Below are 24,172 nucleotides of genomic sequence, written 5' to 3'. Positions count from 1 at the left end.
ACAATCTGACACTGTTTCCACTGTTTCCGCATCTGTTTCCCATGAAGTGATGGGACCAGATGCCATGATCTTAGTTTTCTGAATGTTGAGCTTTAAGCCAACTTTTTCACTCTCCTCTTTCACTTTCATCAAGAGGCTCTTTAGTTCTTCGTCATCTGCATATCTGAGGTTATTGATATTTCTCCCGGCAATCTTGATTCCAGCTTGTGTTTCTTCCAGCCCAGCGTTTCTCATGATGTACTCTGCATAGAAGTTAAATAAGCAGGGTGACAATATACAGCCTTGACGTACTCCTTTTCCTATTTGGAACCAGTCTGTTGTTCCATGTCCAGTTCTAACTGTTGCTTCCTGACCTGCATACAGGTTTCTCAAGAGACAGGTCAGATGGTCTGGTATTCCCATCTCTTTCAGAATTTTCCACAGTTTATTGTGATCCACACAGTCAAAGGCTTTGGCATAGTCAATCAAGCAGAAATAGATGTTTTTCTGGAACTCTTGCTTTTTCGATGATCCAGTGGATGTTGGCAATTTGATCTCTGGTTCCTCTGCCTTTTCTAAAACCAGCTTGAACATCTTTTGAAGTATTTTCCGACTGGTATTGGAAAGTTAATTTTGAATTCGGCTTATAAAGCCCTGCCTGATCCTAGCCCTTACCTCTCAGCTTTCTGCCTAGACATTCTCATCCTTGCTTCGAGACTCCAGTCACACTGGTCTCTGAGCTGCTACCAAGTTCTCTTGTCATCTCAGGGATTTCTGCCTACTTTGTTTCTCTGCCTAGTCCAGTTGTGCTCCTCTCTTAGATCTCAGCTTAAAAGTCCTCTCTTTTGGGGACCTTCCTGGTGGTTCAGTGGTTAAGACTCTGCGCTTCCAATGCAGGGGGCATGGGTTCCGTCCCTGGTCAAGGAACCAAGATCCCACATGCTGCACAGCACAGCTGAAAAAATGTCCTTTCTCAAAGACTGTCCTTCAACTTCAACCTCAGGGACATCAACATCCTATACTTGACAGTTCACAGATTATATTTTTGTGATTTACTATCTGGCAGCACAGGTAGATTGTAAATGGTAAGAGATTGTTTTCCATTTACTACTTTATCCCTAGCATGCACTTAGAATGTCTAGTATCTAGTAGGTGCATAATTCAAACTTATCAACTGAATAAGTTGGGAAACTGAAAAAATGCTAATTAATACCTTGGACTTAAAGGACTCTAAACAGCTCTTTCATACTAGCACTGGCTGACAACTAAGTCTTGTGAGTGGTAGTCAACCTTACTGCCTTAGCAGACCACAGAAATTCAATGGCTAGGATTACAATAGCCCCTCCACCCCCAGCCACAATATCACTTTGCACAGTTTCAGTTACCCCCACTCAACAGAGTCCAAAAATATTAAATGGGAAATTCCAGGAATAAACAATTCATAAGTTAAACTGGCCATTCTGAGTAGCATAATGAAATCTCATAGCCCTACCAGTCCCTCCCACCAAAACGTGAATCATTCTTTTGTCTAGCATATCCACATTGTATACACTACCCACCCATGAGTATATGAAGATTACAGATCATACATTATAGGGCTCAGTACTATCCATGGTTTCAGGCACCCACTGTGGGTCTTGAAACATTTCCCCCACAGATAAGGGGGACTACTGTATGTGGAGGGGCTGAATCACACCCAAGTTACTATTCTCTTGGATATTCTGCAGGACCATCTCTTTCTGAGGATAACCACTGACAGCCCTACACACCCTCCTACATACAAAGTGAAGTTCTTTCCAGTTCTACTAGACCTGTGCCCCTTCTTTAGCGCATAACTTATTTAAGATAACTTTTAAATAAGTGATCTCTATGCAATGAGTACACACCCCACTCAACACTGAGATCCTCAACCCTTCATCTCAGCATTTCTCCTGACGTGTCAGTAAGCCTGTTCTTAACTGTGGCAAAGATAAATGCCTCTTTTACACATGATCTTAGTCAAAAGTCCGAGAAGTGACTAAATGCCTATTTTAATCCAAATTTTTTAGACATCTGTGTAGGGCTCATAGTCACCGGCATGCCAAAGCACCTTGATTGAGAACTACTGACCTAAACTGCTTTACCACACATCTACAATGATAAATATATATTGCAGTCAAAATTCTAGCTCTGCTCCTGTACCTGACTTACTGTGTCCAACTGTTTGCAACCCCATGGACTGTAGCCCGCCAGGCTCCTCTGTCCATGGAATTTCCCAGGCAAGAATACTGGAATGGGTTTCCATTTCCCACTCCAGAGGATCATCCCCACCCAGGGATTGAACTAGCGTCTCTTATGTCTCCCGCACTGGCAGGTGGATTCTTTATCACTAGAGCCACTTAGGAGACTTATTACAACCCCATATTGTTGGGCCAAAAGAAAGGACTGGGAACAAAATCCTGAACCAAGTCTAGAAGTTCAATTTGTCTAAAAGTCCAGTAATTAATAAGCGAATCCACCACATATAGTGGAGTAGCACCAGGAATTAGAATTAAAACGAATTCCCAAGTAAGGCCCAATAATCAGCAGAACATATGAAGTAAAGAGACAATTTGCTTACACAGTCGCTCGTTAAGAGCTTTCTACAGAGTGAGACATTTTGTATGCAAGCCAACTTGTAGAAAATGGAGGCAAGTTGCATCCATGTCAACAACCATCTTCTAGAGCCAGCAATTTAGAGCTTTGAAAGACCAAACCTTCATGCCAGTGGTTAAAAAGAAATCTTTATTTTACAAAATTAAAAACATAAATAATATTTACAAGCATCTTAAATACCAGCTTATAATACTTGACATTTTTTAATCACTTCAAATTGAGTTTTCCATAAGCTTTTAAAATGCAAGACTATTCATCCACTTCAGTGATTTACCAGTTTTCATTTCCACTATTCCAAAGGAGTTTTTGGTTTTTGAAATTGTCCATACTGTAGTCATTCAAAAAAAAAAAATACAGCTTAGTTTTTAAATGACTGGTTAAAAAAAAAAATCACAATCCTGAGCTTCCTTACCCCAGCTGTGCATGGGATATTACTCCAAGAGAACCCTATAAACTAAATTCCTTACTGCCCTGTTTACATGTAACCACTGTGACTTTTTAAAGACTCACCTTCCTGGTACTCACATTAATCCATGTCCCTAACTTCTCAGTTTGCTGAAAAGGAAAAGCACAGAAAACAGAGAAGAGAGGTAGGAGAACAGAGACAACCATCTGAAATCACATTACTGAAAATATAACAGACTTAAGACCCAAAACCTGCTCTCAGTAATTTCCAAGATATTTTATGAAATGAAAACTTAAAATGATTTCAAATGATGCATATGTCACAGCAAATCTCAGTGGCACAATGGAACAGACTTAAAGACATTTAAGTGGTTAACTTAATACCCATTCTGGAGTTCCTTGTACATTACGTGTAGACAGATGCAGTAGAAATTTGTTTTTAAGGAACATTTTCATTATCTGGTCTTCATATTTCAGCACTAATTCATTTCCACATAATAATACATAAGACCAACGAAGTGTGAGGAAAGCAAATGTCCTCGAGAAAAGTCAAAATAAACGAAAGAAAGGAAAAGGCTCAACATCTATAACCCACTTCACAAGCCCATCACTTGGTTCCACTTTTGCTCGAAGCCCTCAGCTCAGCTGAGGTTCACAGCAAGAAGTCTTCATCCTCAGAGATTAGCAACAAATTTAAAAGAAAAAGAATGACAACAGGTAAGAGTTATATACATTTTACTAGTTTGTTTCCGACTTGTCCTGGATTTTAAAAGGTGTCAAAGGAGCCATGGATGCTGGTGGCAGGAGGTAACTGGAGAAGAGAGGCTTAGGGATGAGGAAGAGGGAAGACGTTACAAATTCAGAGCAAACTTCTTCTGGATCTAAAATAAAGTCATCTTTTGTCTTCAGTAAAACAAAAGTCTGTCAACGCAGATGGTAGGTACAGTTTGCTCAAAAAAGGCGTCTTCTCTTGGGGAGGAAGGTAAGTATACACGGTCAGCACAGGAAGCACCACTCTGGGACCGGGCCCACCCTGCAGAGCCTCGTGCCATCACTGCTGCATGTTGTTGATGATCGCCAGGATGCTCATCTTCTCCTGGGCAGAGTCCACATCCTCATTCTGCTTCTGGGCCACTCCCGTGCCTAGGCCATAGAGCCGCCCACAATACTTGGCATCATCAATACTGTCCTCAAAAAACAACTGCAGAATAGGACAGAGAACCCCTGGTGAGAACCGACCGTGCCAAGAGTCATGCCAAGAATCAGGCCAAGCGGCAACACTATCTCATCAGCACCTCCCAGCTTTCTTAAGGCCTTGAAAATCTAGCCAACTAGAAGCTAACTTCATAAAGAAAGGCTCCAAACCTCTCCTATGCATAGTCTTTTTATGTTCCTTTCTCTCTATATAGGTTCCCCTTTCAAAACAGACTTCTACTGATACTTTCCGTGAGTTTTCACTGCCAGGATCCCTCTGCTGTTTTGTTGCTGCTTTTAGTAACGGCCTCTATCTCCTCCCTTCTCTTTAACAGGTAGCACAACGGTTAAGAGCTTGAGCTCTAGCCTCAGACTGACTCACTGTGTGAAAGTCACTTCAGCGCTCCTTAAGGCACAGATTCCCGTCCATAAAATGGGTAATAAGAGTAATAGGTTGTTACGAAAATGGACATGAAGCACACACAGCAAGGTGTCTCACCCTTCTGGGCACTACTGGGCGGGAGAACGCTCTGCTGGGGGTTGAGGAGGTGGTCCAGTGTACGGTAGCACTGTGGGATATTCAGCAGCATAACCCCACTCCCCAGGTTATGATAGCCGAAAATGTCTCCAGGCACTGCCAAGGGTACCCCAGAGGGCAAAACTGGGGGCATGATGTTGCCAGCTTTGTTCTTCTTTCTCAAGATGGCTTTAGCTATTTGGGGTCTTTTGTGGTTCCATACAAATTTTAGGATTATTTGTGCTATTTCTGTGAAAAAATGCCCCACTGGAATTTTGACCAGGATTACAATCACTCTGTAGACTGCTTTGGGCAGTATGAATTAACAATATTAATTCTTCCAGTCCATGAGCCCAGAATATCTTTCCATTGACTTATGTCTTCTTCAGTTTCTTTCGTCAGTATCTCCCAGTTTTCAGTGTACAGGTCTTTCACCTCCTTGGTAAAATTTATTCCAAGGTCATTTTATTCTTTTTGATGTAAATGAAGCTGTTTTCATAATTTCTCTTTCTGATAGTTCACTATCAGTATATAGACACAAAAGATTTTTTATGTTAATTTTTTTTATCCTGCAATTTTACTGGATTCATCTATCAGTTCTAAAAGTTTGATAGAGTCTTTGTGGTTTCCTACATATAGTATGTCATCTGCAAATACTGACAGTTTTCCTCCTTTCTGATTTGAATGCCTTGAATTTCTTTTTCTTGCCTAACTGCTCCAGCTAGGACTTCCAAAACCATGTTGAATAAAAGTGGCGCAAGTGGGTATCTTTGTCCTGTTCCTCATTTTAGAGGAAAAGCTTTGAGCTTTTCACCACTGAGTATGATGTCAGATTGGGACATTTGATAATTAATAGAACTTAGCATAAAATGAGTGGGTGGTTTAACAAATGTGTTCATATTACAGAAATCAGAAGAAAAGCAAATAATTGCAAGGATGAGCGCTGCAAGGAACACCAGGTATACTTCTAGACTTGAGCATGCTGAGTAACCTCCACTTGAGAATGTTTCTTTGCCTCTCAAATCACAGCGTGTTTAACATATGCATAACACATACACAAAAAACATGCTTTCAAGGTGGCCATCAACTTCCAAGAGAAACTATAAATTTCCAAAAAGCCTTTTGCCTTACCTCTTTCATCCTGAAGAATGCCATTCCCGTCAGCAGTGAGTCTGAGCCTGCCTGGTGCTGCCTTCCAATTCTCTGCAAATCCAACTGATCAGCAACTTCCTGAAGACCTCCCTGGAGACGGAAGGAAAACACATATAATACTACAGACCCAACTTCTCTACTGGAGTCAACTATGTCTGTCCTAAGTTTACTTCTTTTGGTGACAGAAAGTAGGAACAGGTCATTTACTTAACAGGCCTCAACGCAGACTATCCCCTTTTCAACTCTCCAAATGATACACTGTCTTATATTCCACCACTTTTCACTCCTTTCTTTTCTATATTAATCTTGTGAGACCTCTGCCATTCAAAGTCCTCACTGCTGGAAAACAAGGTTGGGGAAACAGTAAATGCCAGTGCAATTCTAGATGGAAGCCTCTTAGATTAGCAATTTTTAGGAGACAGAGTTCTTATATTGTTTAGAGCTAAGAACTCCTCTGAGAGTCTTCTACGCTACAAACCCCATCCCTAACAAATAGTACACACACCTCATGTCTCCAACTGTTTCGCTAGATTCGTGGGCCCTAAGTGAGAAATGCCTGCCTTATGGTGAGAGAAGCAGAAGGCTTCATGCCCAGGTCAAAAGACAGTTACCACACAAATTCCTGTGCCAATCAACTCTATATACACCCTGTCTAGCACCAGACTGGCACCCAGCAGGATCTCAAGAACACGTGGTCAACAAACTGCAATAAAGCAACATGACAAGTCTACATTTTAATCTTTTTCTTGTTGTTGCTACTATATATTAAGAAAAATACTGTGTACCTTAAGATTTTTACAACTCTTCATCAGGTATTTCACATCATAAATGGATGGGAAGAAAAGATTCAGAATATGAAAGAATTCATGTTCTTCTTCTGGCAAACGAGAATCTGTAAGCAACTTTACCATGTAGCCGAAATCGTAGCCACTATAAGGAGAGAATGAGGCAGTAAAGTAAAAAGAGTTATTAGCAGTTATCAGACCCCAGCATTCAACTGCCTATTTCTCAGAGCTTATGGTACTACCTCATGTTAAAGAAAGTGAAGTCGCTCAGTCGTGTCCAACTCTTTGCGACCTCATGGACTGTAGCCTACCAGTCTCCTCAATCCATGGGATTTTCCAGGCAAGAATACTGGAGTGGGTTGCCATTTCCTTCTCCAGGAGATCTTCCCCACCCAGGGATCGAACCCCAGTCTCCCGCAGAGTAGACAGACACTTTAATGTTTTCCAAAGGACTACAGTTTATCCTATACTCTGTACTTTCCATTAAATGACAACATAACAGATTAATATGGTATATATGTAAGTGAACCCAAGGGTTTATCAGTGTGGGTTTTACACATCAAAAATTTAAAAGCAGTGAAAGGTAGAGGGTTCCTTAGTGGTCTAGCGGTTAGCAGCTTTCACTGTGGCCTGGGTTCAATCCTTGTTTGGGGACTGAGATCCCATAAGCAACACAGCGTGGCAAAAATAAGCCTCTCTAGGGGAATGTGGTTTTTGAGTACCCAGCAAACTCCAGGTCAGCCATTTAAAAGACAAGAAAAGGTGACCAAGTCTTCTATCCTTCCCACCCTCCATCTTTCCACTTGGCATATACCCACTGACAGCCACGGGACACAGCCTAATACTGTGTGAAATAAACCAGTATGAGCTCCAAAGTGTTTTTTGAAAAACTGAAATGTGAGCAACAGTTATCATTTCAACTTTATAACTGCTAGTGAACAACAAGAGTGCCAAGAGGACTGCAAAAGTAATGTAAGAATTCAATTGCTTGCTCCCAAAGCAAAAGTGAAACACTGAGACTGACCTGTGAAATGAAAGCCATTTGACGTTGTCACAGAGAACCACCCCGGACGTCATAAGCAGCTCTGCAAAGTGCAGTGTGTCGATCCCTTCCTCTTCATGCTTCTGAAACTGCAGTCCTGAGTTAGCGAGGAGGTCTATGGAATCCTGGGAGTACATGTCCTCTCTAAAAAAGAAGGCATTCATTTCTTAGCTCCTAATATAGTAAAAGAAGGAGTGGGCAACAATATTACCATCACCTTATAAATCACAGAACAAGTATTCTTGAAGTGCTTTCATACTTTAAGAATAAATCAATTCATTCCTTCCAGTATTCTAGCAAACAAAGTAATCTTATCTGTAACAGAAAGAAAAATGGGATTTTTTCCCCTGCAAAATAAGTGTATTCATTATGAAAGATCCATATTTTCTCATTTAAAGAAAAGCAGAGTCAATCAACCAAAAAATTTAAAAATAGAAGAAAGTGGAAAAAATAATTTTATTATAATGCTACTACATTATATATATATACCACATAAAAATAACTTTTATTTCTTTCATCACTGGTTGGTTGGTTGGTTTAGTCGCTAAGTCGTGTCCGACTCTTGCGACCCTATAGACTGTAGCCTGCCAGGCTCCTCTGTCCGTAGGATTCTCCAGGCAAGAATACGGGAGTGGGTTGCCATTTCCTTCTCCAGGGGATCTTTCCAACCCAGGAATCGAACCCGGGTCTCCTGCACTGCAGGCAGATTCTTTACCGACTGAGCTATGACGGAAGCCCTCATCTCAGTTTACATACCCTGTTTTCTTTAGCCACAGACACACCTCCATCCCTATATCTGCATATCACAGACTATCTTTCCAGATCAACACTCACAGATAGAACACATTCTTTGTGGCTCTGAAACAGTATTCCACTGTAAAGATCCATTAATCTAAACACAGGAATATTTATAATACCACATAACACAAATGTAGGTTTGTGTTTTCCACTAGATTTCACTGCTTGCCTTTTGTTTTTCATATAAACTTAGGACAGAACACTAGAAAGCAAAACAACACAATCTCAATTTTTTCCACTAAACTGAAACCAGTGTTGAATCACAATCTTGTTCTTACTAAAATAAACACTATTTTAAATACAAACACCAACCATGCAATAAATATAACCCTTATTTTTCCTGTGTGCTAAACTGTCGTCACGGTACAAATAATAAGCTTTGGCTATGGACTCAAAAACTGCAGTTAAAGGAAAGATCCAGATCATCTCCTAAAATTATTCTCTGAACCTCAAAGAAAGCTCCAAAATAAATGAACAATAATCAAAAAATTATTCCTGACCTATCAGATGCTCCTGGTCCCAATTAAACAAAGCCGTTTTCAAGAACTACGGCCCAATAGGAAATACATTAACACTGCTTCATTTAATGAGCAAAACAATGATCTTCCCAAATTTTCCCCTTAAAAATTACATTCTCCTCAAAAACTTCAAAGGACAACTATGACATGACCCAGCAATGCCACTTCTAGGTATATACACAAAGGACAGAAAATCAGTATCTCAAGGTGACATCTGCACATCCATGTTGGCAGCAGCGCTATTCACAACAGCCAAGAGGTGGAAACAACCAAAATGTCCATCAATGGATGAACAGGTGAACAATATACAGCACATACATACAGTGGACTATTGCTCAGCTAAGGGAGGCAATTCTGCCAACATATGACAACACGGATGGCCTTTAAGGACATTTGTTGTTGTTGTTGTTCAGTCGCTAAGTTGTGTCCAACTCTGCAACCCCATGGACTGGAGCACACAAGGCTTCCCTGTCCTTCACTGTCTCCCCGAGTTTGCTCAGATTCACATCCATTGAGTCAGTGATGCTATCTAACCATCTCATCCTCTGCCGCCCCCTTCTCCTTTTGCCTTCAATCTTTCCCAGCATCAGGGTCTTTTCCAATGAGTCGTCTCTTCACATCAGGTGGCCAAAGTATTGGAGCTTCAGCTTCAGTATCAGTCCTTCCAATGAATATTCAGGGTTGACTTCCTTTAGGATTGACTGGTTTGATCTCCTTGCTGTCCAAGGGACTCTCAAGAGTCTTCTCCAGCACCATTATGCTAAGTAAAATAAGCCAGTCACAAAAAGACAAATACTGTATGATTCCACTTATATGAGACATCTAAAGTAGTCAAATTCATAGAAACAAAGGAGAATGATGGTTACCAAGAGCTGGGGGAAAGAAAAAAGGTGAGCTGTTGTTCAATGGGTATAGTTTCAGATTTGCGAGATGAAAAAGTTCTGGAGGTATGCTTCACCACAACGCAAATACACTTAACATTACTCAACTGTATACTTAAATACGGTTAAGATGGTAAATTTCATGTTGTGTGGTTTTTACCACAGCTTTTTTTTAAGTGCATAAAAATTTGCCCACTATCAGATAGGTTTCAGTTTCAATTACCCTTGATTAGCATACACTCTATACTTCATTTCTATTATGAAAGATAGTAATAACACTATTTACAGATAAGGAAAGTGAATTACAGAAGGTAAAATAACTGACCCAAATTTACCCAGCTAAGAAATGGCAGAACTGCAATTAGAACCCTGATATCCTAATTGGGGAATTGATTTCCCTTTTCCATTTTAAACAGCCCTACTAAGATATAATTCACATACTAAACAATGCCCTCATGTAAAGTATGCAATTCAATAGTATATTCAAAGAGTTGTATAACCACTATCAATCATGTGCCACCTTATCACCTCTAAAGGAAACCCCATACCCGTTAAGCACTCACTCCCCATTACCTCCCCGCTGTCCACCCTGGACAATTACTACTCTATTTTCTAGAGGGCCTATTTTGGACATTTCAAATAAACAGAATCATAGGATATGTGATCTTTTGTGTCTGGCTTCTTTCCCTTAGCACGATGTTTTCAAAGCTCATGCATGTATAGCATATGTCAGTATTTTATCTCTCTGGACAGTCCAGTAACATTCCATGGCATGGAGATACCGCATACAGCCATTCCTCAGATCACAGACATTTGGACTGACTGTTTCTACATTGTGGCCTTTATGAATAATGCTGCTGTGAATACTCACAAGTTTTAACATTGATGTATGATTTCATTTCTTCTAGGTGCAATTGCTGGGTCATACGGTAACACCATGTTTCACCTTTTGAGAAACTGCCTGTTCTCCAAAGAGGCTGCACCATTTTATGTCTCCAATAGCAATATATGAGAGTTCTAATTTCTCTACACCCTCATCAACATTTGCTATTATGTCTTCTTGATTATAGCCACCTAGTGGGTATAAAGTAGTTTACTATCTCATGGTTTCGATTTGCATTTCTCTAATGACTAAGGATGGTGGCCATCTTTTCACAAGCTTATCGGCCATCTTTAAATCTTCTTTGGAGAAATATATATTCAAATCTTGTGCCCATTTTTAATTGAGCTGTCTTTTTATTGTCAACTGGTAAGAGTTCTTTAAGGGAGGCTTTTCTTTCTGATATTTGTTACTCCATCTTCTGTTTGACTACTGTGTCCACCCCCTACGTGGGTTTGAGGGAAACAAAACTTAAAATTAATAAAATCAGTTAAAGTCACAGTCTGCACAAATGCAGAAAGTCTAAGAATAATGCTGAGAAGTGTCTCAGATACTTACGTAAGGTTGAATTTGAAGTTGAACTGCCAGGTGTTGATTCCAGAAGGATATTCTCCCTTCTCATTAGTGAATGTAAGGCCCAGCTGGATAATTTTTAAAAGGTCAACATTGCACCGTAAAAGCTGATACTGGTAATCTATGGAACTACGAAATTCACCAATGGGTCGTACCACAACACCTGGAAATTCTGTGTCCTAGAAAAGGAAAAAGTCTGTCATCATAAGATTTCACACAACAATGGATGCTGACTTGATCATTCATAAAAAAATTTTTATCTCCATTTATAAAAGCTATACAACAAACCCCAAGCTCAGGCACAAAAATTCACCTTAAAATACTGATTTCATTAACCTACAGAAGGAGCACTAGAATCATGAAGCTTTACACATCAACTTGCAGATCTAAGCAGAATGCGAACAGAAGTAGTTGACTAACTCTGGGTCCATTAAGAACATTCTCAGTTTGGGAATTCCCTGGTTGTCCAATGGTTAGGACTCAGCACTTTCACTGGTTGGCAAACTTAAGATCCTCCTACAAGACATGCAGGGTGGCAAAAAAAAAACACCCATCACTCTAGGTTCATAAAGAATTAACAAGGAACAGTCGAGGTTAAGAACAGAACTCTATGAATAAACACAAATACAGGAACGTGAGACAGCCATTAAAAAAGAATAATAAAGAGCCATGCTTGGCTTAAGTAAAAAGCCTGGAACAACATCACAGAGAGTTCTGAATACCAGCCTGAAGACATAACTCTATACTCTCCACAGCAGGAGTCACAAACTCCAGGCAGTTAAAAGTAAAGGAGTAAAGCACACAGAATATGAAAAGGGTTATGAGTAACGGAGACTGGAGCAAACTAAAGAGGATGCACCTCCCCTAAGAGGGCCTTGACTTCACTGGGATGCAGGTCTCTCTCCAGCCACTCAACACTGGACAGGAAAGTGGACCCTATGGTGCCCATTTTTTCCAGAGATACCAGAAATCTGGAATTTGAGTAAGATCTCTTGATTTTTAAATGCTGCCAACTACTTTCTAAAAAGTGCTTTAACACTGTCAAAGTCACCATACGTGTGGAACACATGTGTCCTATGGGCTGAGGCAACTTCTATTTAAAGACAGAGTAACATCATCAATAATCTAAGATCCTGGAGGTTACATCCGTCTCAGACACACAGGCTACCTTGATGTTTCATAAAAGCAACATAGCCTGCCATCATGTTTAATTTACCATGGCTTTAGTGTAATCATTTCTTTCAAAATCTCATATTAAAGATTCCCTAAGTCCGTTTCAGAAGGTGAGTCAGACAGTAGAGCTCCTTACCATGGCAATATAGCTGTAACTGAGCACAATCTCTCGGATCCTCCTCATCTCTTCCTCCAGATTGCTGGCCCAGACCTCACAGATGACCTGGCTGTTCTCCACAAGTGCCGCAGGCATCCTGAAGAAACTTGTAGGGACTTTCAGCAGACTACGTTGGAGGGCAAATCAGTGGCTGATCTGATCTACATTCAAAAACATATTTTGAAATCACATTAATTTACATACTGGCATTAAGATGTTAACAAAACAAAGACATCAAAACAATACCATCATGTCATCAGCTTAAACTAAAACATTAAGACTATTGTATTTATTCTCCCATTTATATAATGGAGGAACTTGCCTTTGTCAAAAGAGAAAGACACACACACAAACACATACTTTGGCTCCGTTCCTCAGTTCTTTAACTTGAAGAAAATAAATAAAATTGCTTAAACATGAAAAAACTTTTGCCTAAGCTGCCCTTTAGTACAGAAATGAAGCTATTACCCTAATCCAGTTTTTGAGCCCTCTCTAGACTAACTGAAGACTAAAATAATCCCTTGTGAACACAAATATGTCCTTACCCAAGTGTTTCACATCACTCTGACCACTCTGCACACAGACCAAATCATGGAAACATTTCTAAAGGAATCACTTCAGGAAGTTTAAATGTACCAGGATGTCTGAAAGCCTGAAAGAATGTGGACCTGAACTCTTACGCTGAAGTCTTAACACTGTGTGATGAATATGGGCATGGGAACAGCCACGCCAATCTCCAAAAAAGGAAATTCTTTTTCCCCACCAGAAAAAGTCAAATACAACCAGACACAAACAGATCAGGAAGTGAGAGATTTAAGTTGTAAAAACCAATCCCAAGGGCTTATTTGAGCAACTACAACGAAAATTAGAATTTGAGTTATTAATGTCTACTTTTCACCATATAATATTATAAGAAGCTAAGCAGCAATTCAACAATAAAAGCAGAGAAGATAGCAGGTATAAATAATTCAACCAGAAGCAACATGATTTACAATGTATATTCTGGCAGGAAACTGGGAAGGCAACAAGATAAACTCAACGTGGTTCAGTCTTAAGAGTAATGCTACTATTACAGCAATGATGTGCTTGGTTATAAAACGACGAAAAGGAGCTTATCACAAGGGTCTTTACTTAAAAAGCAAGCCCACACACAGATCCTCAACACAATATAAGAGTGGGCTCCGCTGAATATATTCAAGGGAAAATTCCTAGAAAGAGTAAAATGAATCTTTGCTTGCAAGATGCTGTTGTTGTTATTCAGTCACCAAGTCATACCCGACTCTGCAACCTCATGGACTGCCGCACACCAGGCTTCCCTGTCCTTCACTACCTTCAAGAGTCCGCTCAGGTTCATGACCACTGAGTCAGTGATATGATCTAACCATCTTATCTTCTGCCGCCCCCTTCTCCTTTTGCCTTCAATCTTTCCCAGCATCAGTCTTTCTTTTCCAATGAATCAGCTCTTCGCATCAGGTAGCCAAAGTATTGGTGCTTCAGCTTTACCATACTGGAGCTTCAGCTTCACCATCACTCCTTCCAATGAATATTCAGGGTTGATTTCCTTTAGGACTGACTGGTTTGATCTCCTTGCAACCCAAGGGACTCACAAGAGTCTTCTTCAGCACCACAATTCAAAAGCATCAATTCTTCGGTGCTCAGCCTTCTTTATGGTCCAACTTTCACATCCATACATGACTATAGCTAGGCAGATGCACAGCTACAGTCATATAGCTATGACTATATCAACACCATAGCTAGGCAGATGCAAAAATAAGACTCTGGATCAAAAGAAAATTGGCATTCCTATGTGCTATCATTTCTCCGAGACACTTCTGAGAAACCAATCTATTGGTCTGTTATCAACCTCTGAAGATTCCATTTATTTAAGTTACTCCATACTTTGACAGATGCTTCTCTGAAATTATCGTAGATTTTCTGTAATCACTCTGAAACTTAAGTAGACTGTGTAGTAGCTTCCTAACAAATATGGGTGAACACTTCTTAAAGGCAGAATTCACTTCTTCTCATTTTTGTTCTACACACAATAGGCATAAATTAAAGGCATGCAAATGAACTAATCAAGACCATTGGAAAAGGGCAGAAGTTCAGACTGAGTGTGGAGTAAATTCCAATATCTGACCATATTTAAGAAAATGCTGGGGGAATTTTCTGGTGGACTAGTGGTTAGATCTCAGCACTCTGACTGCGGGGGGCCCAGGTTTGATCCCGGGTCAAGGAACTGAGATCCCACAAGCCATGCAACGTGGCCAAAAGAAAGAAATAAAGAAAATGCTGGGACCCAAAACCTTAGATTCTAAACCATGCTTAAGATGTTCCCCTGCAACAGGGCATAAAACCATTTCTATGCCCATTAATGTTATATCAGTAGCCCTTCATGCCTCCCTTTTTGGTGTCACATCAAACACAACCATAAGTGGGTATCCCTAGTGAGACATTTACATAAAAACAAAACAACAAAAGCAATTCAAACCAAAAATGTCTTTGTCCTCCAAGCAGCAAAGATCAGGCTTAAAAAGAGGACAATTAGATTATTTAAACCCTTAGAACAAGGTTCCCGAGCTAAGAAGCTCTAATGTCAAAGCGTTAGTTGCTTCGTCTCAGTTGTATCCAACTCTCTGTGATTCCATGGACTGTAGCCCGCCAGGCTCCTCTTGTCCATGGAATTCTCCAGGCAAGAACATTGAAGTGGGCAGCCATTACCTTCTCCAAGTAATCTTCCTAACCCAAGGATCAAACTCAGGTCTCCTGCATTGCAGGCCGATTCTCAATGTTTTATCAAAAGAACTCAGGGAACAATCTGAAGAGGTTCCCTCTGGTCAAATAAAATATGATCTGAATATCTTTATGGATAATTACTACGATGTATTATGACTTCTCAGAGATTTAAATCCAAGAGTTCATAATGGGGCTTCCCTGGTGGCTCAGTGGTAAAGAATCCACCAGCCAATGTAGGAGATACAGGTTCAATCCCCAGTCAGGGAAGATCCCACATGCCGCGGAGCAACTAAACCCACGCACCACAACTATTGAGCCTGTGCCCTAGAACCCATTTCCACAACAAAAAAAGGCACCACAATGAGAAGCCCTCACACCACAACTAGAGAGTAGCCCCTGCTTGCTGGAACTAGAGAAAAGCACAAGCAACAATGAAAAATCAGCACAGCCAAGACTAAATGAATAAATAAATAAATAAAAATTTTTTAAAGAGTTCATAATGAGCTAAGAAAATAAATTTAATTGAGCACCATTAGAAAATGAGAATGGACTTATTTTTAAAAATATGTATCCTGTCTTTCCTATATAAACTATAACCCCAGATAACCAAAGAGTTGAAGGGAAGTTTCTCTTTAGAGGTTGTATAGCTAAAAATAAATATGGAGTGAGTGATAGACTATCACTGTTTTGTAACTCCTAATAAATTTAAACATCTGGCATTTATATGGGATATCCAGAAAAGGCAAAAAATATCTATCAAGACAGAAAAGACTACATGGTAGAATGGGACTGAGTTATATAAATGGGAATGAGGTTTATCTCATTGAGGAGATAGAAATGTTCCCAAACTCCATAACAATGATTATTGCACAACTCAAAAAATTTACTAAAAAAAAAAACACTAAATTTTACATGCAAATAGGTGTCTTTATAGTATGTAAATTACATCTCAATAAAGATGTTAAAATATCACTATGAGCTGTAGTCATCACAAAAAGAGATCACCAGGTATTATGTGCCTGAAAAACAAAACACATCACCACAATGAAATTGTCTTGCAAAAAAAATTTAACTTGAAGCTGACCAAGTCTCTATATTTATATACAGAAAATAAGGACACAGGAACATGTTAAATGACACCAGAGAAACTCAAGCAACAAAATCCAGACACTTCTATAGGAAACTAGAGAATACAGCTTCTTCAATAAATAAATTACAAGAAATAAAGGTAAAAGACTCTCAGGATACCTATCAATCAATCAAAACATACAGTCCTTAGTTAAACTCTGCTCTAAACAACTCATAGGAAAAAAAAATTCTAACATTTTTGAGACAAGTAGAAGTCTGAACAATGTCTGATTTTTTTGGTTTCAAGGTTTTCTTTACTCCCTCTTCCTTTTTTTTTGGGGGGGGGTGTTACCTAGCAGTTAATAGTTGTTTTTTTTTTAAGTTCTCACCTTTTAGAAATAATGCAAAATAGTTGTAAGTGACTGGACATAAAATGTGGGATTTGCTTCAAAATAACAATGAAGAAAACTCACAACAACTTTTACAGTACTATCATTCTCTACAGGCTTCCCCGGTGGCTCAGCGGTAAAGAATCCACCCACCAATTCAGGAGACTCAGGTTTAATCCCTGGGTCAGGAAGATCCCCCAGTGAAGGTAACAGCAACCTACTTGCCTGGGAAATCCCAAGAACAGAGGAGCCTGGAGGGCTAACAGTCACAAAGAGTTGGAGATGACTTAGCAACTAAACAACACTAATCTTTCTCTATATTTTACAGATAAGAAAACTGAAACTCAAAGACATTAATTTTAAAAGGTAGTGTCATGACTTCCATTTCCAAGAAAATTCTTTTTATAATATAGGGACTGGGGATTAAGAGGAGTACAAACTATTATGTATAAAATAAGCTGTAACAATATACTGCACACAAGGAATATATATAGCCAATATTTTATAATAACTATAAATGGAGTACAACACTTAAAAATTGTGAATCACTGTTGTACACCTGTAACATATAATTTTGTACATCAACTACAATTAAATTTTTTTTACTTCTTTTTAAAAGCTAACCATTGTTATGTGTGTGTGGGTGCACTCAGTCATGTCTGACTCTTTTCGACTCCATGGACTGTAGCCCACGAGGCTCCTCTGTCCATGAGATTTTCCAGGCAAGAATAACGGAGTGGATTACCATTCCCTTTTCCAGGGGATCTTCCCGACCTAGGGATTGAACCCAAGTCTCCTGCCTCTCCTGCAATGGCAGGCAGATTTTTTACCACTGAGCCAGCTGAGAAGTATGTATAATCATTGTTATAGTATTGACAAACAAGAAGTCAAAACCAGACCACTGGCAAAATATTTAAGACATACTTCCACCAAACCCTTATCTAGGAAAACTATGCAGAAACAAACAAAAGCTTGGAAGCAGCAAAATGTAGTGCCACTCAAAAACTGAAATGGAACATTACACACATTTAATTTAGTGTACATTACTATCGTTAGCCCAAAACGACAGAAATAATGATGATAACAATAAAGCTAACAATTCTGCCTGCCACTTTCCACTCAGTGAGCACAAGCTCCAGTATGAGCCTAAAATGGGGATCAATAAACATACTTTTCCCCGTGGTCATTAGTCTTCTTCCTAAGCCTCTCAGTGCCAACACAGCACAGGGCACCTCACAGTGTAGAATGACTCTATGCCATTCAACTGTGTGTATCTGTTCAACACAGCCCCTAAAGGTAACCTAATTACTTTACCTGGATTACAACCAAAGAAACTGTAGTAAGTTTCAAAACTGAAGGAGAAGACTTCTCTAGTGGAGCAGTGTTAAGAATCCATCTGCCAATGCAGGGGACACAGGTTTGATCCCTGGTCCAGGAAGATTCCACATGCTGCGGAGCAACTAAGACTGTGTGCCACAACTACTGAAGCCCGCTTGCCTAGAGCCTGTGCTCCGCAACAAGAGAAGCCACCGCAATGAGAAGCCCACACACCGAAACTAGAGAGTAGCCCCCAGTCTCTGCAACTAGAGAAAAAGCCTCCGCAGCAACGAAGATCCAGCAGCGCCAAAACTAAATAAATAATCTTTTTTAAAAAAATGAAGGCGAAACAACTGTGCTAGATTTACTGAGAAACACAATGACCATTTCCAATTCTGCACTTTCCTAAGGAATTTTTAATGATAATTTTGGTTGCATGCAAGGTTTGCCCCGCAGGCTGACTTGAAAACCTGACTCCCACAGAAGCTACCCCACTCTATATGAAAGCAAAATACAAGCCCTGATACCTGTTGTTTGCCAGTACTAGACAGTGTAAGGCCACTCAGGAGTTCGTCTGCCCTGTGCTCATCTGTAGAACAAACTTATCTACAGGGTAACTTCTCCAAAACCAAGCTCCTTACTGACTCAGGAAAGCTCTGAAGAGCAGCTCAAGAAAAAGTCAACAGAACGCTTTCTCTGCAAGCAATAGAGAGTACCAGACCTCACTTGGGAAAAGCATGTTTTGGTTTTTCTGGGTTTTTTTTTTTGTTTGAAGCTGTGTGTGCAGTTCAGTGCAAGGAAACAATGAACAAGACTTCCCCATTCTAGAGGACAGGACAAAGGCTTTGCAGCGCTCGGCTAAGAAGGAAAAGGAAGTAGCAGCACTTCAGAAGACATGGCAGCCTCCTGGAGTGGGGTTCTCCCTATCCCGGCCGCGGGGGCCGCCGTCCTCCGCCGCCGCCAGCGTCCCAAGACACCATCCTGCACCGAACCGCAGTTCAACCAGTTTTAAAACCACCCATGTGGCCCGGACCTGTGAGCTGGCTCCTCCAGAGCGAACAGCTCTGGTTCAGAAAGCCACCGAACAGCAAGGAAAAGTTGTGAGGCCGCAAGAACCAAGAAGGGGGAGGCGCGCGAGGTTCCAAACTCAGGTCCCCTGCCTTACACCTTCTTCCTTCATCCTTCTCTCCTGTTCTGGATCACTCTCCCACTGCAAACGACTCTCACCCCTCTCCTCCTCCTAACCCTACTTTTTTTTTTTTTTTTGGTAAAACAAAGATATTTAAACTACACCCCTTAGGGCCAGAGAGACCTAAGTTCGAACTGAGGACGCGAAGGAGCTATGGGGCTTTGCCTAAGTTACTTAACCTCTCTCCTGCCTCAGTTTTCCCTTCTTTTAAAATGGGCTTAATGATGGTACACATCTCAGAGGACTAAAGTAGGGGTTAACAGAATGAAGCACATAAGGTGCTCTTCAAGCTCCGGTACCTAGCACTAGAATATTACTGTCGTGTGCTAGTGGTGGTTATTATGACTACTATTTGATGGGCCTCTTTCTCTTCTCATACCCTTTCCCTCATGCACGCTCCCACTCCCTTTCCTCCCGCAGGCTCCTGATGGCCTCCCACACTCTCTCATCTCACGCTCTTCCCTGATAAGCCTGGACCCGCTTACCCCTGACAGGCAGAGCCCGCAAAACGCGGGCAGACGGGCTGGCGGGAGGACTTCCCGGGAGCGGCAACGGCGGCCCTTGACCCGGTGTTCTCCTCCCCCTGCCCCGGATCGGGTCCTAGAACCGAGTGGCCCAGTGAGATGGGCGCACTCGGGCCCAGAGCGGCCTTACGCACCGCCCTCCAAACAACCTGGCCGCACCGCTCTATCCATCCGATCCGCCCGACTCGCCTGCTCCTTTCGCGTCCCTCCTGGCGCGCGCGCGCCTGACTCCGCCTGCCCCTCCCCTTCTGCGCGCCCCGGCGATCCTGTGCGTGTTCGCCCAACCTGTGGCCTCGCGGGAGCGTCGCGCGGGCGCGAAAACGGCGGGGCGGGGCGACCTCGAACGACGCACGCGGAATACAGGCCCCTGCGGCCTTCGCGCGGTTAGTTGTGCTGGTTCATTTAATCAACACCACTGCTCCTCCATTTCGGTTCGCCTTCCGCGCGCGCTCAAGAGAAGGGGCGTGGTCTAGAGCTAGACTCCTCCCAGTGGTGGGCGTGGCCTAGGTAGACTAAAGGCCGAGGGAAGGGCTTGGTCTGTCTGACGCCGTCTTCACAATTACGACTTCTGGGTTCTTTCTCCCTTCTCTGAAGGACCATTAAAATCAGCGGCAGCAGACTTTAGGGAGGTTGCTGGGGGGAGGAGGGCCGAGGGGGGATTGTCCTGACCCTTTCCTATTATACTAATACGGCCCCCTGGACACTTCACTTACAAGATATCTACCTTACCACTTCCTTTCTGACAAACAATTGGTTGGGAATGGGGCAGCAACCCCAAATAAAGTCTAGGTGACATCCACCGAGGCCCGCTCCCCACCTCCGCGCCTCAGGGAGCCGAGCAAGCACCGCTACCATAGCAACCAGCCCTAGGGTCTGCTCGAGTTACAAAGAAGACGCGGCCTTGGTTGGGGAGGCACAGGGCGAGTGCTGGGTTCGCTCCTGCTTTCCGAGAACCTCCGAGACGTGGCGGATGCTAAGCGAACTCGCTAGATCTTCGTTGTGACAGCAGTGGGGTCCAGGCCTAGCTTAGGAGGTTCTTTCAAAGCCCGAACCTGCCCTCTGATTATCCGTGAATCTTGTTTGGAAAGAGAGCTCTTTGCCAACTCCTGTCCTTGGCAGCTTGACCGAGCTCGGCTGCAAGGCTGCCTGGTGTTCTCCGGTGGTGGGAGAGAACACAGAACACTGACTTCCTGAACAGTTATCAATTCCAAGCAGCCCTCACAGTCACTCACGCAAAATCCCCACCCTCTCCCTGTGAGAAGGTGCAGACTCCTCAGAGCGTAGAGAGTCATCCTCCTTGATGTCTTCCGTTGAAGGAGCTGTTGATAAGTTGGTAGCAAATTCAACCCCAGGGATGTGAACGCTCATCCCATTAAAAATGCACTTTCTGAACACTCCTCCCCTTTCCCTCTCGGAAGGAGTATCTCTCCTTATCCATAAGAGGGACATGAAAAACCATCTCACAAGATGTTTGTGTTAATAAATGGGAAAACGCTGTACAAGATATAGAAGTGTATTCAATAAAGCATTGTTTCTGGCCTGTCTCTGTTATCCCTGAAATATTCAGTATTTGTTAGCATTGCTGCAGGCTTAACAATCATTCCATTCAGCAATACTGTGATGGAGAAGGCAGACAAGACACTCCCTTCTCCCTGTCCTGTGAGTTTCTAATATCCTCTTATCCACTTTGTCGTTACATTCAGTACACTGTAGCTCTATCAAGAGCCTGTCACATGAAGAACAGTCTGTATTTTCCCCGCAGCACTGGGCCTGGTGTGCACTGAAACAATCAAGTAGGAAACATACCCCATCTTCTCCCCTCTCTAACACCCCGAAACCCAAAACTGACTGTTCATTTCTCAGGTTACACAAGTTAAGTGTAAAACAAACATCCTGATGGCTTGTATTTCCAAAGACCTTGGAGTGTTTGTTGCAAACAATGGATTTTATGCTGCACTTGCTTATTGCAAAATTAGAACAACTGCGTAAATCACTGATTCTTGATGGGAGGGAAGCCCCAGATGAATAAGAGGGTAGTTGGAGAAGAATATATTCAATAATATATATCACATTTGAACGAAAAAAAACTTGCTTTTGAATGGCACACATTATGAATGGTCATTACAGTAAGTAAGACTTAAACATCTTCTGAGCTGGGAGAGTATATAGGTTTTAAAAAACTGAGGAACATTGGTTGTAAAATCAGTTTTCCTTAAGAACAAAACAGGGTGATTTCCTTAGCCAGCCAAGCCTTTCTGTTATTACTAATTCTCTGCTCTCCCTTCCTCTCCCTGTTCATGAATGTAACAAACTCATCTTTAGTGTTACAGCCAGATCTCAAAAATCCCTGTAATTTTTTTGTAATATGACCAGCACTGAGAATCTTTTTTGAACTTCTGCATTATTCTGTAATGTTCTAGGAGCAATGGGACCCCAAGGCTTCAGAATATCTCTGAAGATTTTAACCGGATGTGTTTATTTGGAGTCTGGGATGAGGGATATATTCCAGAAAAATTGGTAAACATTGCTATAAAAATCTAATTTCCATTAGACCTGGAAGGGGCCTCCAAGATACTCTTAGCAAACTGGCTTATTTTATAAATGAGGAAATTGAGACCCAGAGAGGCCGAGGTCACAAAACTGGTGAATGACAGTGCCCAGTTTGAGCCCAAATCTACCTTCTTTCAAGATCTCAGAACCTGTCCTCCCTTCAAAGGAGATCAGCCAAGGAAGGGACCTTATACAACCTTGAAATAACAAGAAAGCTAAGCGAGTCCTCAAAGACAGAATGGAGAGAAAAACCAGAGGATCAGAGAAGAGTGTCTCATTCATGCAAACTCTACTGCAAACCTACTATGTGCCAAAGTTATTAGTGCCACGAAGATATATAAAGCTCCTATTTTCTGTCATTCCTACCTCCACATAATTACTTGAACTAATCCTCCCATCCAGAATTTCCTTCCTTGTCTTGACGACTACTCTGCCTCTGGTTCTGTTCTTTCTGAACTGTTGACCACATTAAACTAAAAAAGTTCAGAAAGTAAAGAACCAGAAGCAGAGTAGTGGTCAGACAAGGAAGGAAATTCTGGATGGGAAGATTGGTACAAGTAATTATGTGGAGGTAGGAATGACAGAAAATAGAAAAAAAATTTTCTGCATATAGTGATCAGTAAATATTTGCACATGGCAGTGATTCTTGGAACATAGGAAAATAGGACATAGTGAGGAGTAACAATAAAGGAGCAAGATAAGGCGGACCTTGGAAGTCAGTAAGGTTTGATCAGTGCACAAGACAGACTTGAGTGGCCAGGAATATATACATTACACAAGTATCTGGATTATTGAACAAATACTGGTACCTCTAAATAGCAATGATAAAAAACATGAACAAGTTGTACAAGATGTATTTTCTGAACAAGCATTGAATGTTTACTGAGCTTTGTGTTGTACAGGGAATTAGGGAAAGATGACTAAGATGTGGTCTTTTAATTGGCCAGATAAGCTATGACACATCTAGACAAAGGAACAGCGTACAGCCTTAAAAAGAACATGGTAGCTCTTAAAAGTACTAAATGGAATAATCTCCACATGTGCATGCTAAGTGAAAAAGCAAGGAGCATAACAAGTATATATGGTGAGCTGTTCCTAAAAAGGGGGCAACATATATGTTAGTATTTACAGAGAGAAGCTCTGGATGGAAATACAAAAACATTAGTTCTAGCGGTTGCCTCTTGTGAGAAATAGAGGACTGGGAAGGACGAAAAAAGACTGGCTTTTCACTGTACACTCTTTTGACCCTTTCGTGTTTTATATCAGACATACATGTTGCCTAATAAAAAATAATTTTCAGAAACTTAAAAGAAAATCAATTCTTTAAAAAAAAAAAAATCTCACTTTTTCACATCACGGGTCAACCTGTATTCTAAGTTCACCTGTTTCAAAGTGTAAAAACTTCACCTATCCAGGAAGGGGTTCCTTTCTTGCATCTAGACTCGACAGCAATAGTTGCTACATCTCTCCTCCCTTAGCTGCCCTCAGCAGCAAAAGAAGCAATCAAAAGTGAGACAATGAGACCTTGTGGTCCAGGGAAGCTTTTTATCCACTTGGACAGCCCATCTTCTGCTGTCAACATTATCTGACTCCCACAACTTTTATCGAAACTGCCTCCTATGGGACAGCAACATTTTCTTAAGTTGAGGAAGATGTAAGAAGTTTGTAAAAAGAAAAAAATACAAAAGCTCAGCCAAATGTGCTTTTTCAA

At 41.3% G+C, this 24,172-nt stretch overlaps 1 protein-coding gene across 12 annotated transcripts in view; it reads right to left on the bottom strand.

The window, feature by feature from the left end:
* Window positions 1-20,363, bottom strand: part of CNOT8 (CCR4-NOT transcription complex subunit 8) — a 63,486-nt gene extending 43,123 nt beyond the window's left edge. For 2 of the 12 annotated variants that reach the window (XM_081501881.1, XM_081501878.1), the window contains exons 1-6: window positions 19,873-20,004; window positions 12,668-12,849; window positions 11,344-11,537; window positions 7,691-7,852; window positions 6,667-6,811; window positions 5,861-5,971 (exon numbers count right to left, since the gene is read on the bottom strand). In XM_081501881.1, the coding sequence (XP_081358007.1) occupies window positions 5,861-5,971; window positions 6,667-6,811; window positions 7,691-7,852; window positions 11,344-11,537; window positions 12,668-12,784 (729 nt within the window). In that variant the 5' untranslated portion in view covers window positions 12,785-12,849; window positions 19,873-20,004. Of the gene's footprint in view, window positions 1-2,719; window positions 2,942-3,123; window positions 3,169-3,736; window positions 4,220-5,860; window positions 5,972-6,666; window positions 6,812-7,690; window positions 7,853-11,343; window positions 11,538-12,667; window positions 12,850-19,872; window positions 20,005-20,100 lie in introns of those variants that run through there. The other 10 variants (XM_081501880.1, XM_081501879.1, XM_081501887.1 and 7 more) reach the window with 10 other exon arrangements.
* Between the last annotated feature and the right edge of the window lie 3,809 nt (window positions 20,364-24,172).

Source organism: Giraffa tippelskirchi, chromosome 6 (genome assembly GCF_054371585.1).
Source record: "Giraffa tippelskirchi isolate mGirTip1 chromosome 6, T2T-mGirTip1v1.2.pri, whole genome shotgun sequence".
Lineage (NCBI taxonomy): Eukaryota > Metazoa > Chordata > Mammalia > Artiodactyla > Giraffidae > Giraffa > Giraffa tippelskirchi.
This window is presented reverse-complemented; position numbering and strand designations above follow the sequence as displayed.